The following is a 13,837-nucleotide window of genomic DNA, read 5'->3' as shown; positions in this document are numbered from 1 at the left end:
GCAGCACTGATATTAGTGGAGTGTTTATTATTCTAAAAATATTCAATGTAATTTAGCAGATGCTTTTATCTTAAGGTACTTGCAGTCATGCATGCAAACATTTTACATACGGTTTGTCCCAGGAATCGAAACCACTATTCTGGCGTTTCAAGTGCAATGTTCTACTGAGCTACAGAGGACAACGAGACAGATTTCACACCAGACAGATACAGATAGCTGTTGTTGGATCCTGTTTGTTCCCCTGCTCCCCTCAAAGGCAGTGGCATCGCACTAGGCAGCGGTCACTGAGCCTCCATCTGTCCCAGGGAGCATAGAGCCAGGACCCCACTGAGTCACCCACACCAAACAGAAACATGGTAAACAAAAACCTTTATTGGCCTCTTTCACAGACACCTGGTTTGGATGTCTCCTTGCTACAGATTTGGTTGGTTACCTTTGTTACAAAAACCCAAACTAAAACCCTGTCTTGGTGACAATATGGTGAGGTGTTTTGAACAGAAATTAACCATGCAACAAAGAGTGCCCCGGCATCTTATGAAAGCAAACAACTTTGACAGTAGCTTTTCAATTGTTTTGGTATAAAAACAATCAAACCTTAAACACATTTCTAAACTGGTTGGACAAGACACATTGAAGTGGTTTTCCTTAAGACAAAAACATCATTGATTATTTAAAACAAATAAGAGATACAAACAACATACATTTATTTCAATAAATATATAAAAATATAGCTTTATATCAATATGATAAGACCTTAAGGACTTCCAAACCCTGTGAGAATACTAGATCTTGACATAGCAAAATCAAATCATGCTGACAGTGGAGGATGATGACCAAGGGGATCAGTGTTTGGGACAATCATTTGAATCATACACAAACATTCCATTTAGTATTACCACAAGCAAAGCTTTGTGGCACACAGGAGACAGCCTTCAATTCAATAGTGATGACTCTAGTTGCAGAGTTCCCTCCGACTTGACTCTAATCATAGCATATCAAATTGAGGGTTCCAATTATTGTGGATTGCTTATAGCAGCTCTTTGACGGAACTACTAGTGAATAGGCAGTAGATGAGCCTACATTCTGTAAGGGCTCTCCACACACATCTCAAACAACAGACATTGCATTATCATTCAAGTACTGAACTTGTCCACCATACATTACTGAAGTCATAGTGATGCAGCTACTGTATTATACAGTCATAAACTGACAAGTGGCTAGTAGTTATGTATAGTGCTCACGTTCTATTGAGAAACAACATGTAATGTCATTCAGTTTATCACTATTAACACACAAGTTATACATTATTGCCCGTGAGACAAAGTAAGGCAAAAACAATTAAAACATTAGAACATTTGTATTTACCAACTATTGGAATGAGTGCTATTACAGCAGAACAAAACTGTAGCCTACAATTTGCATAATTTAGCTTTTTCTTAAATGATGCACTGCAACCATTCTGTACAACTACCCTACAGACATCTATGTGTACATGGCCTAAACATTGATTTGTTGTGAAAACATGAGAAAAGAGGGTTCATCAAGGGTTCTTTGGGAAGGGTGATGGTTCTATGTGGAACCATAATGACTCATAGAACCCTTTGAGCCCTTCAATGGTTCTTTACAGTTCACAAAAGGTTTCATTGTTCTTTTAGTGATAATAAATATTTAGGGCCAGCGGCTCATTTATTCTAGTTTCTCTAATCTGTTGTGTTATGCCATGACATGTTATATATGACTATGGTTTAGAAACAGTGTCTAGTGAAAGACTCATGTGTGGCCTTGTGTCAACTGAGAACTGTTGTTCTCAATTCTTTCCTCAGGCACCCCAGCAGTTCCAGAGCTAGCACATCTGATTCAACTTGTCAATTAACACAATAATAACACCTATGGAATTTTAACAATATGGCTAACCAGAATAAAAAAAACCTGTATGGTTCTTCAAATAGATCTACAAAGAACTGTTTAGATTGAGAAAGGTTCTTTATAGAACCATTCTGCATAAAGGTTATATGAAGAACCATTAAAAGGGTTCTATATAGCCCCAAAAAGGGTTGTAACCATAGCGGAATCTTTTTTTGTGTGCTATATAACATGTTTTAATGGTTATTTATAGAACCTTACGAAATGATTATTTATTGCCCATACAGGTTCAATTTAGAATTGAAAAAAAGTTATATATATAGCACCAAAGAAAAGATATTCTATGGTAACAAGCGAAATGCCCCCTTTTTTGGCACTATGTAGAACCATTTGTTTTTAGTGGGCAAGCAACAAAAATATGTTATGACATCAGAAGTCAATCAGATGTTGATGTGTAAGGTCTACGGAGGGTCTAGGTGGGCTATAGGCATACAGATATTGCACGTAGTCTATTGTACTTCTAATCCATTAGTGTTGCGCATGACGAATGCAAAGGGTTTCCCCCCTTGAAACATTTAGAGTGGCCCGTCACACAGGGAATATATGATACTGTCTGGGTGCGTTCATTTGGAAAACCTTGGCTGACACTATTTTGCTGCTTTTGTCTTGAATTAAAAAAGCACACAAATTAGGCTTATTCTCCACTCCTACAGTACTAGTTACATAGCTCGCATTACCAGGCATATGCGTCCGTTATCGAGTGGGCGATGGCTCACGTTTCGTTGTCTATGGTGCTGAAACGGCTTTGCGGATAACGCTGAGCTACATAGTCCACTCATTCCAGCATTTCCCCCTCGCAATAAACCATGCGTAAATCACACATTGGCTCACTTTTAATTGCCCCACTGTATGACAGACTGAAGGGACAGTTTACACATTTTGAAGGTGTAGAGACGCGGTAAGTCAGTACCAAGTTTCGACATCCTCCTGATGAACATTCAACAACCTTTGATAAACATTATTCAAAATTAAATTGAATCAATACGGGGACATTAGGCCTATTGTACTGACACAGAACACGTATTTGCCTAATGAGTTAGGGGCTACTTTAAATGCCATTATGAGCGACACCGAGTCATTGCACATGACACGTACAGATGCATCAATTATAATCTAAAGGTTGTTAAATGAGGCCTTTATATGAGGGCTCGCTCGTACAGTGAAGGCTACTACCTCCATATAAACGCATCAATACTGCACTGGTAGCTTTGGGACAATACACTTCCTTTAGAGAAATTGAACGGGTTTATTTTGAGAGCAGAAATCCTAATGCTATGCTCAGTAAAATATACAAGAGGACATCAGACGTACAGTAGTTATTCAATACACATGAAATGCAAAACAAAACACCCACAAATCTTTTCGGATTAGTCATTAAGATTGTGATGTGTTTGTAACTACTTGATTAGAGGCTATAGGCTAACATACAACAGTTGCCTAGACAACACTTGGCGTCCTTGGTCGCAGAGGGAAGTTGGAAGATGCACATCCACAACAACAAGCCAGTCTCATAGATTTCTGTATCTCGGGATTTCTGAAAGCATAAATGATGGGGTTTATCATTGAGTGACAAATGGCTGGGAGAGCGGTGACGTAGGTATAGATGGGGGGGTATCTGATGTCCGCCACCAGAGAGTACATGGCGAAGGGGATCCAGCACAATGCAAATGTGCCAAGTATAATGGAGAGGGTGGAGACCCCTTTAGTGGTGGAGGAGGAGTGGGAGGTAGTCATGAACTGGTGCTGCACCGCGATTTGCTGCGCGTGACGAAAAGCAATCTTGCAAATCTGGAGGTAGAGTTGCAAAATGAGTGCGAATACAAAAAGAAGAGTCACAGCCAGTGCTGCAGCGTGATTTTTATCAATGGGAGCGCAAATACTGCAAGTAGTCTCATCCTTAAGGCAGTTCCAACCCATGATCGGTAACGCGCCCAGAGTGATGCTAGTCACCCAAATGAGCACCAGTGTGACGATGGTAAAAATCACTGTTCTTTCTGTGTGGTATGTCAGTGCGTTGTAGAGGGACAGGTATCTATCCACAGTGATTGCCAGGATATTGAGAACGGAGGCCGAAAAGGCAGTGATGAGCAGTCCAGCTGATAGCAGCGTCGCGAATCCCGTATCAAATATGTAGGTGATGGTGAAATTCACTATCAAACCAAGCCCTGCCAGTAGGTCCGCAAAAGCCAGGCTCCCTATCAACACGAACATGGGCGCTTTCAGGGTGGGCGTGTAAATAATTAAGGCAATCACGATTGCATTTTCACAGGACATTAAGGTCCCTGTGACACACAATACTATATCCCAGGGATTCACGCTGACAGGCACCGGCTCCAGCTCAAATGTTGGAGGTGGCGTGGAATTCCCTCCTTCTTGAACACTCCAGATTGGGGAAGAGGTGTTTTGGAATTGGTTACTCATAGCTGCGGCAGAGAGTGAATCATCACTGAGAATGACAGAGAAGGGGAGGGGGCGCAGATAGAGAATGTCAGAGTGATCACCGTGGGAAATGTACAGTGTAAAGACACTTGTGTTCAAGAGTGTCTTACATATTTCCAAATAAAACATTTGTCTCATTTGACAGACGCACGACAAATTGTGGCGTGAATGCATGGCCAAAATGCTGCCTTTTATGCATAAAGGATATTAGCAGAGTATCACCGATTAGTCAAATTATAACAGTTCAACTGTGCTGTTAGTGTACTTATCATTTCCTCCGTTGTCTCCCAATACATACAACAAAGAGTTAAATTCAAATGAGAGCCCCTCTGTCGGGACTACTGACATCAAGGATTGGCTGTTTGAGCAGGAATTTATAGAAACGGTAAAAATGGAAATGAATGGCTTGTCTTTGATCTAATTTTAGATCCATGTAATTTCGATTAGTAATAGCATGCCCAAACATTAGATATGGGTTGTTTCACCCAGGGCAAATTAATATTATTAATCCACACATCTATTCTTACCCTCTCGCGTGATTATAAAGGACTTCTAAGGTCAAAAACCAAATGATGTCATTTATGTGAGAAAAGGGTTCTTCTCTCTTGTCTATCTTTTAAACGCGGACATAATATATAGATATATAGGCTGATCACTAACCAGTGCATCCGTGCGTGTCACTATGCCTCAGTCAAGTGATGTTGAGATGGCTTGTTGAGGTCTGCCCATACGCATTCCTTGACAGCTGTTCACAGGGAAGATGGAGACATTGGGCGCGCGGGTGAAGACTATAACCGGTAACCGCCGGCACCGATGTATAATATAAACCCTCTGTTTTCTTTTACCGTTATTGTAACAACTCTTTTCTGATTCTATTTCTCACAGGAGACGTTAAGTCTTGGCTGACACACCGCTAATGATATTGGCAATTCGCTGGCATTGACTCTCGCTTGTTACTATCCTATTGGTCCTGTGGATGATTCTCCAACTGACGTCAAGTGCTCCCACTCCATTCTTCACTCGATGTGTGATTCAGAGCTTGTGGAAGAGGGTGACACAGCATAGATTTTCAGAAATAAATAGTCAATACTATTAGCTGTTTCGGGTTTATTTATTTTATGTACTTTTTTAAGCTATGGCCTGGTATTTTTTCCAACTACATTTTAATTGTGTGGAATATAATATATTCACACAAGGATCCTAAGAGTTAGCTTGAATCTTGTTGACCTCCGTTGATGAGAATGGTTCCAGCATCTGATTGAGTTAATTTTATGTTCAAAGCACATTCCTCCCTTGACAAAGTGATACCAGTATGAGTAGAGAACTGTGTTGTCCTGGAACCTGCAGGTGGCAGTATATCACTTTAAAGAGGGGGTGGGGGGCGACATCTTTTGGAAGTTTGACCATGCCACCACTGGTCAGTAGAGTAGCTGGCTAGCTGGCTAAAAAATACTCAAACTAGCTGACATGCCTGTCAAAAACAAAAGTTAATTTTTACTATGCAGAGTTATTTTCTTTTTCCGGAATTATTAAGACCAATGAACTTTCACGAGTAATATTTTAGACCCTCCCTCCATATATCCTCATGATCACTGTAGGAAGTCTGATCAACTTCATGAATCACCTTCTAGTACTTGTTACACTACATAGAGGAGGGTGTGTGAGCATGGTCTGCCAATAGGGAAGCAAGGGGTGTGGAAATAGTGGTGTTGTTCTCACCCTTCACTAAACACTTGACCCCGATAGAAGCAGCCCCAGCCCTAATCACTCCCCATCTCATGTTTCCTGTCACAATGCCTGGTACACAGCCACTTCCTTTGTTGAAAGTTAGGGTCTGGTTTAGAAGTTACATTTGAGGAACATTTGGTCATATTGGTACGTGGGTGACAAGAGGGTTAGAGAGACAACTCACCATCTCATTGAGGATGCTGGTTTTGATCAGGTAAATTTGACAATTCCCAAAATTAGAATTATTATTATTATTAATCCGATATATTGTACAATTCATGACCTCCTTCCTTGCAGGTAAAGAGGTATGTGATTTGATTTCTATATGTAGGTCTTGGGCTATCAGGTTTAAAAGGTTCTGTGGATAACATTAGTATGGAATGGTGAATTATTGACCAATGAATAAACTCAGTTTTGAGCTCTTTACGATCGATCAACTAAGGGCCACTAATATGGCTTGAAGATGACATGTAACAAGTTAGGTAACTAGCAGTTTCAAAAGTACAATGATTCCTTTGCTACCTTTACTTTCCGTAACGTAATGCAGTAAATCAATAATTATAACGATCAAATGTATTAGGTCATGTCTGCATGGTATTAGAAAGAAACTCAATTAGCATGCGTCATCTGAGATTACTCTGGGGAAAGAAGTCAAGCTTGGATAAACCACAGGCCTTATTCTGAAGGGTTCACATTGACTCTGAAACAATTGGCACAGCAAAGCCGTCTTGGTACAGTTCAAGTACTGTCTGTTGTATTTAATTCACCTTCATAAGTCATACAGACCAGTAGTCCCACCAAGGTGATGAAGGCCTACATGTAACAATGCTCTATTCAGATGTGACCACACAGCAGACTGTCTATGGCAACATACTTGTTGAACTGTTGTGGCTAGCAGGAAAACTCAGGTTCCATAAAGGGATGGGGGGGTATCTGATGTCCGCCACCTGAAAGTACATGGCGAAGGGGATCCAGCACAATGCAAATGGAGAGGGTGGAGACTCCTTTAGTGGTGGAGGAGGAGTGGGAGGTAGTCATGAACTGGCGCTGCACGGTGATTTGCTGCGCGTGATGAAAAGTCATCTTGCACATCTGGAGGTAGAGGTGCAATTATTTTTTGTTCCTGTCCCCATCATGTGCCAACAATGTTTCCCAAACGTTGTTAAACATTGGTCAATAGCTCTGTCTCAACATTAGAAGAAGAGGATGGAGCCAATTTCTCTTTCTCAGCTCTGTCATCTTTCGTCTCAGTTATTATTGTCAACATCTGCTACACCGTGCATTAGTCATTTTGTTGAGACTGTATGGCTTGATGCTTTTTGATAGTTTTTTTTCTACTGTGTTATTGACTTGTTAATTGTTAATACCTGGTTAAATAAAGGTGAAATAAAAAAAATAAAAAATAAAAAGTTAAAAATCCTGAAACCAACATAGACATGATATATCTTTCTGAAGCCTCTAAAGGGATGTTCCTGAGCGAGCAGCCGCCCGTGGCATGATCTGGTAAACACACCCATTGAGACTAACAACACTGAGGTAATTGTAAGACATTTACTCAAAGTGTCTCAAGCCGTCATGCTTTTATTTACATAAAAGTTGATGAAGTTGAACACGTCCATGTGGAAAAGTCAAACGTAGCAAAACAGCTGTGAATTACTTGGTTGTATCTATGCTCCTCAAAGTAAACCATCCAAGGCATGCCAGGAATATCAAGTCAGCTCTTGTCATGATGCAGCTGTTGAGGCAATGGAACTATTTTGATGTGCCAGCCTCTTTGAAACAATTCAATACCATCCTTGTCCCTCAGAGGCAAATATGCTTCATACGCCATCCCAAAAATATTTTGATGTCCATCCTCTGTTCTCCTCTCTCTGTCTTTCTACCTCTCCCCCTCTCTCCCTCTCTCTCTCGCTCTCCCCCCTCTCTCTCCTCTCCCTCCTCTCTCTCCCTCCCTCTCTCAGCATCCAACGAAGTCAGAGCAAGTAGCAGCCCACTTCCAATTGTCATGGCAACAGCATGTGAATGTATTGGGCTGTAGGAGCAGGCTGTAGCGTAGATGTAGGAGTGCTGCATTGGAAGCCACAGCTCTATCTCCTGAGCCAGCTGTGAGGTAGGAGGGGAGGACACAGAGCTTTGGAGGGATTTATGGACACATTCATCAGGCTCTGTTTTACAGGAAGGTTGAGATGACATTGATGTCTCTTCATTCTGTCATGTACTCATTTTGACTTCATGTATGTAGACATGCAAACAGTGTTGTGTGGTTTATGTGAAAGATTAGCATTTTTATTGTTCCAATTAGCATCTATTTATTCAAGGAAGTCGAGGGTCTCTGTCGCTCTAGGGTATTTACACGTCTCTCTGGCGTTCTCTCTCTCTCTCTCTCTCTATATATATATATATATACATATATCTGTCTCTCTTTCTATCGGTTTCATTCTAGCCATCTATCTGACAAGGTAGAACATGGACATGATTATGTCAGAAAGCCCTCTATTTTTAAGCATTGTTGTTATTGTCTGTGTGTGTGTCTGTGTATGTGCGTTGTGAGAGGGTGTGTGCCTGCATGCGTATGTGGGTAACTGCAAGCATGTGTGTGTATAAATGTGTGCATGCATGTGTGTGTGTGTTGTGTGTGTGTGTGGTCTTTTTGCATGTGTGTGTGGGTGTGTATGTGTGTGGTATTTGTGTGTGTGTGTGTGTGTGTCTGTGTGTGGTATTTTTTTGTGTGTGTATGTATACAAAATCTGTTTTGTTAAAGGAAAGGGAATAGGAGTGATCATACGTTCATCCAGGGAACCATTCCCAAAGGCTATGGTGTTTGTTATACCGATGAATGCAGAGAAAACTCTCCTTTGACTGTCAGTGGTGGAGTGTGCAGCATATCTAAATGGCCTACTTGACCCATGCTAAAACACAGTCTTTGACGACATCATAACCAACACACCATTTAGAGGAAAGAAATAGTTAGAGATCTTCCTCTTTAAGGCAGAAGATATTGCTCAGAGAGTTGTCCAGAGAGAAGGCAGGCAATAGAGCGGAAATGAAGATGAAAATAATAGATGAACTTCATAACAACTACAGGTTTAGTCCAGCAATGAAAGAGGGAGAATTCCATGATCAGCTGTATGCAACAGTCTTTACCCCACTAATTATCCCAATAGCACGTGCCCTCTCCAACAACGACAGAGGAGCATTTTCCCAAGAAACAGCATTGACCGCCTTCCTTGGCTAATTTAATTCACACTCTGACTGTGCTGAGACTTAAGCAAGTCTTCCATCGTTGGATGTGTAGATCATTCATCATACTATCCCTGAAACAAAAATTCTGCATTTATCATATCTTTATTCCTGTTCATTACATGACTGCATGGTCCTCTTAATTAACCTTTTTTTTGTCAATCTAACGCAATCAAAATGTTCTCTTTTTTTCCCTACACACAATCTTTCCATTTTATTAACAGCCATGGATTTTTTTAGGTATGATTACTGGAATAGCTTTTCCAATCTGTCAATTATTCTTCAATAGTTTGCTCATCCCATCCAGTGTAGATGCTGTGGAACCAGGCATCATGCAGTATAGATCTAATCTGGGGTTCAAATGATTGTTTTTGTGATCTGACTAGGGATGACCAGGTAGCAGTTACCATGGTAAACACCCACTCTTCATTTATCAAGCACAAGACCAAGATAGGCAGAGATATTTTCTGACTTCCTTCCTTCTCTCCAGCCACATCTCACTCACCCTCTCCCACTCACATGCTCATTTTCTCCTTATATACAGTATCCTCATACTCAAAGGACTATGGTTATATTCAAAAGGGAAATGAATAAAAGACAGAATAGCATATTTTGTTTTATTTCTGAAACCAAGATGAACACACTGTGCTGTCACTCACACAACTTGTTTCTTCTATTTTCTCGTCCCCTTAGGTAACATCCAGATGAAGGAATTGTGAAACTCTGTTCTCTAAAGAGGACTCATCTCTGCTCAGCCAAACAGCCTGTGATCTACCTGGTGTCTCAGGCCTGTCTCTGATGTCATGGAGAACAGGGCCCTGATGTGTACCAGTCAGGCCTGGAAGGGGCCCAAAGGGTCCACCTTCTCCCCCAACTGGGACAACACATCATACCAACCAAACATCATGATGTCCCCTTGTCCTGACGTGGTGAAGTCCCCATGCCAGCATGCTGCCAAGATATGCCACCCCCCAGAAGCCTCTGTGACCTCCCAGTTCCAGCAGGTTGGCCCCTATGCCTCCACTGGATTGTCTGCCATGGCTAACACTGCCAGTAGAAAGGGTGAAAGGGAGTGTTATATAGTTAACCCCATTCAAAATGAGGAGACGGTCCTGCCAGTACACAACCCTGAGTTTCGCGGTCGCTCCTTCTCTGCAGCCACTGCCTCAAACTCAATTACTTCCAGAAGCAGATGTGACAGCTACGTCCACCTATGCCCTGACAACAGCTCAGAGGACATTAGTAGAGGCGACAGCTCCCCGTTGAGCCCAGACGTCTCCCCTGATCACGGTGGTCCACGGTCGCGGTCCCACAGCATCATCCTGAGGAAGACGAGGAGGAGGCCGGCGCCGCCAACCCGTAGCGTGTCCCTGAGGAGAGACTCCGCCTCCCAGCTCAGAGACAACAGGACCAAGAGCCTCTACATGGACAGTGACACAGCTACCCAAGACCCCTTCTTGCCTGACCTCATCCTCATCTCCACACCCAGGACAGAGGAGGTACTGTGCCTGGAGCAGTCCCCTGCTCAGCCTGTACAGGCTCTGGTTGGGCCACCAGTCAACAATAATGGGCAGCTACGTGAAGTAAGATCTACTGACCCCTGCTCTTCCATGTCAAGCTCAGGTCCTGCTGTGGGTATTACTGGAAATGAGGACAAAAAAGCCACCAGCTGGTCAGAATCGGTCAGACCCTCTCCCCCCTTGCGACACCCTCCATCTCTAACTTGTAAACAGTCCCCCTTCCTACCACCTGCCCCAGTCTCCCCTTCCAATGGCAAGTCCAGATCTCAGTGTGAGACTTCCCCCCCTCCTATCCTCACGTCTGCCATCACTGGACCCTCCCCCCTGGGCTGCAGGATGCGCCCCAAGTCCTCCACTTCACCCACCTCCCCCAGAGCCAGCAACAGCAGGCTACGGCTGTCCCTGGAGTTGCCAGGGATTGTCCCTCTCCCAGACCCGACGTTGATCAAATCTAAAGCCACGCGGCGTCACTCCGAGTCCTCTGGCACTACCAAACCCAGACAGAGGCTGAGCTCCAGCATGATGGTGATGCCTGTGGTGACCCAGGAGGATCTCAGCAATGTTCGTTTACGTTCCGTCAGCAGCTCAGATTCAGACAAAGGCCTGGAGGGCTCACCTGAAGTCATCAGGGAGGAGGAGCAGGAACAGGAGCTGGAGCTGGAGAGCTGTCCATTGGTCCACTACAGTCCTAAAGCTAAACCACCTGTTGCTACTAAGCCACCCGCACACAAATGGCCACCAATACATATGGTAAAGTCCTCCTCAATCTCTACACAGTTCTCAGAGACCCTTCCAGCCTCACCAAGAGAGAGCCAAGAGGACATGTTTATGGTGGAAAGAAGAGTGAAGCCTAAGAGGTCACACCAGCCTCCTCGTGTTGCCAGTGATGGGGTTATGTTTCAGAGGCAGCAAGCTGTAGACAGGCAGCAGTATGATGTGACTGACTCACACCCACCACCTGCCTCCTGCTATTCAGAGACCAGGAATGTGAGAAGGACCTCTCTCACCAGCACCACATCTCTTCAAGCTGAACTAGATAGGAAGAAGAAGTTGGTTCCCCCTCCAGTTGCAAAGAAACCTGATGTCCTCTTCATGCCCTCCATCAGCTCACTGGGACAGGAGAGCACCAGGAGCCATGTCTGGTCTGGGCTCAGTGGTGCTTACCAGGCTCCTGCCAGTGCATACCAGCCTCATACCACTGGTTACCAGGTTACTGCCAGTGGTTACCAGGTTACTGCCAGTGTTTACAGAGACAGAGACTTTACTGGACAAGATTGCAACCATAACAGGATAAGAGATGGTATTCTTACATTTTATAAGAAGAACTCACTCACACTGTTTTGAACTCTATGCATGCAGTCTGTAACATCTGTAACCAACATCTGTAGCATCATCTGTAACATTATTTATTGTATGTTGTTATTATTGAATCAATATGTACGCATAATATGTAGATGGCACGAGTTAGCTCTTGAACTAAAGTATTTTCATCCCAAATGGAATTTATGGTGTTATATATTTTTCCAACAGGATTTTTCCTAGATGAGAACAGTGAAGAGAGGAGAGCAATGCCTCAGATGAGAACACTGTGCCTCGGGGAGCAGGAGGAGGAAGAGTTGGACCACAACTCCTCACAGCCAACTACTGAGGACCTATTCACCATCATACACAGGTAATGGGACTTACTTTCCCACAAAATAGAATAGTAAGCAACACGCAAAACAAACTACCAGTGCTACATAGGTAAACTAGATATAAGGAGACGAGCCCTGTCCACTTTCATGCACACTAAATTGGTTAAATAATTACATCCAACAAATAAACAAGCGTTAACAAACTTTCCAAAAAAGTATATTGTCAGAATTATTTCATCTTTTAGTTGTTTCTCAATGGTTTTTTCTTCATAACACGTGTATTAGAACAAGTGTATTATATTGGTCTACTTTCTGGACTCCCTGTTTTTTTATTAAAGGTCAAAGAAGAAACTCCTGGGTCGTAAAGAAACAGCTGACAGCACTGGGAGCAGGCAGGGTTACGGATCCCCCATTAAAGGCACCCCGAGGGTCGTCCAGAAGTCAAGCTCCAAAAATGACAACTTCATGGCTTTTCTGCAGAGGAGGAGGAGCAATAAACCCAGCTCTGGGGAGAGACTGTCAGCCTCTGAACTACTGAAGAATACTAAACCATTGGCCGGCCAACCGTAGCGCATCAAACAACTCCAATGTTTATGTTTCTCAATGTGTAACAAACACTTTTCACTCAATATGTGGCATGCGAGTATTGTGGACAATCAGGGAGAGAAGGAAAAGGCTATAGTTTGTATTGCTTTACGTGCTACAGTACACCGGCAGCTTGTTTCTGTGACGGCAATACAGTGTATAGAGGTCATGTCTAACTGGAAATATGACAGTGTTGGCCAGCTGTGTTTTGCTTATGAGCTGAGACAATCTATCGTGTCAATACATCTTTCTTGCCTTGACTTGTGATGCCTACAACATTTGTTTTTGAGCTGCCAACATTTGTGCTTTTGGTCATGTATCGCTCAGAAATTAAACAGAGCTGCTTGTGTGTCTGTGACAAATCATTAGTATGCGTCTGCTCTAACCCACTGCTGCCCAAACCTTATTCACTCTGACAAAGTAACGGGGGAGCATGATTGCTGTTTTATTGACTGGTTGTTCGTCTTATGCAAGTTCCTCCAGTGTCATGATAGTTGAATTGATATAAATCCAAGATACTGTATGTTCAAAAAACAATGTTTTCCGCTGAAACAATTCCCTATCACAACTACATTGCATTCAAAATTGGTACCTTACTTACTGTACCCAGGTTTTTGAAAGATCAGTTCTTAGGCACTTAAGTGGGGGGGTCGTTAAACATTTAAGCCAAACATGGGGACTCTGAGCAATAGGGGTGTTACTGAGAGTGTTGGAGATGGATAGAAGGGATTTATTATAATCCACAGGTCATCTGCCCTAGGTCTGTAA

At 42.9% G+C, this 13,837-nt stretch overlaps 2 protein-coding genes across 3 annotated transcripts; one reads left to right on the top strand and one right to left on the bottom strand.

Annotated features, from left to right (window-relative positions):
* Nucleotides 1-352: 352 nt before the first annotated feature.
* Nucleotides 353-5,325, bottom strand: LOC110510161 (G protein-coupled receptor 12-like). The gene is made up of 2 exons (XM_021591518.3): nt 5,023-5,325; nt 353-4,369 (listed from the first exon to the last, which is right to left on the bottom strand). Exons 1-2 carry the CDS (start codon nt 5,028-5,030, stop codon nt 3,361-3,363), a joined length of 1,017 nt encoding a protein of 338 aa, XP_021447193.1. The 5' UTR covers nt 5,031-5,325; the 3' UTR covers nt 353-3,360.
* A 778-nt stretch (nt 5,326-6,103) lies between these two features.
* Nucleotides 6,104-13,431, top strand: si:ch73-362m14.2 (NHS-like protein 2). 2 transcript variants are annotated; one of them, XM_021591519.3, is made up of 5 exons: nt 6,136-6,304; nt 8,052-8,200; nt 10,024-12,150; nt 12,381-12,522; nt 12,823-13,431. In XM_021591519.3, the coding sequence occupies exons 3-5, from the start codon at nt 10,134-10,136 to the stop codon at nt 13,052-13,054; spliced, it is 2,391 nt and encodes a 796-aa protein (XP_021447194.1). In that variant the 5' UTR covers nt 6,136-6,304; nt 8,052-8,200; nt 10,024-10,133; the 3' UTR covers nt 13,055-13,431. The 2 variants fall into 2 exon arrangements, with proteins under 2 accessions (XP_021447198.1, XP_021447194.1); XM_021591523.3 differs by lacking the exon at nt 8,052-8,200 and having other exon boundaries at nt 6,104-6,304.
* The last annotated feature ends 406 nt before the right edge of the window (nt 13,432-13,837 follow it).

The sequence above is a fragment of the Oncorhynchus mykiss genome, chromosome 29 (genome assembly GCF_057628025.1).
Source record: "Oncorhynchus mykiss isolate SJ-2025 chromosome 29, ASM5762802v1, whole genome shotgun sequence".
NCBI classification, from domain to species: domain Eukaryota; kingdom Metazoa; phylum Chordata; class Actinopteri; order Salmoniformes; family Salmonidae; genus Oncorhynchus; species Oncorhynchus mykiss.
This window is presented reverse-complemented; position numbering and strand designations above follow the sequence as displayed.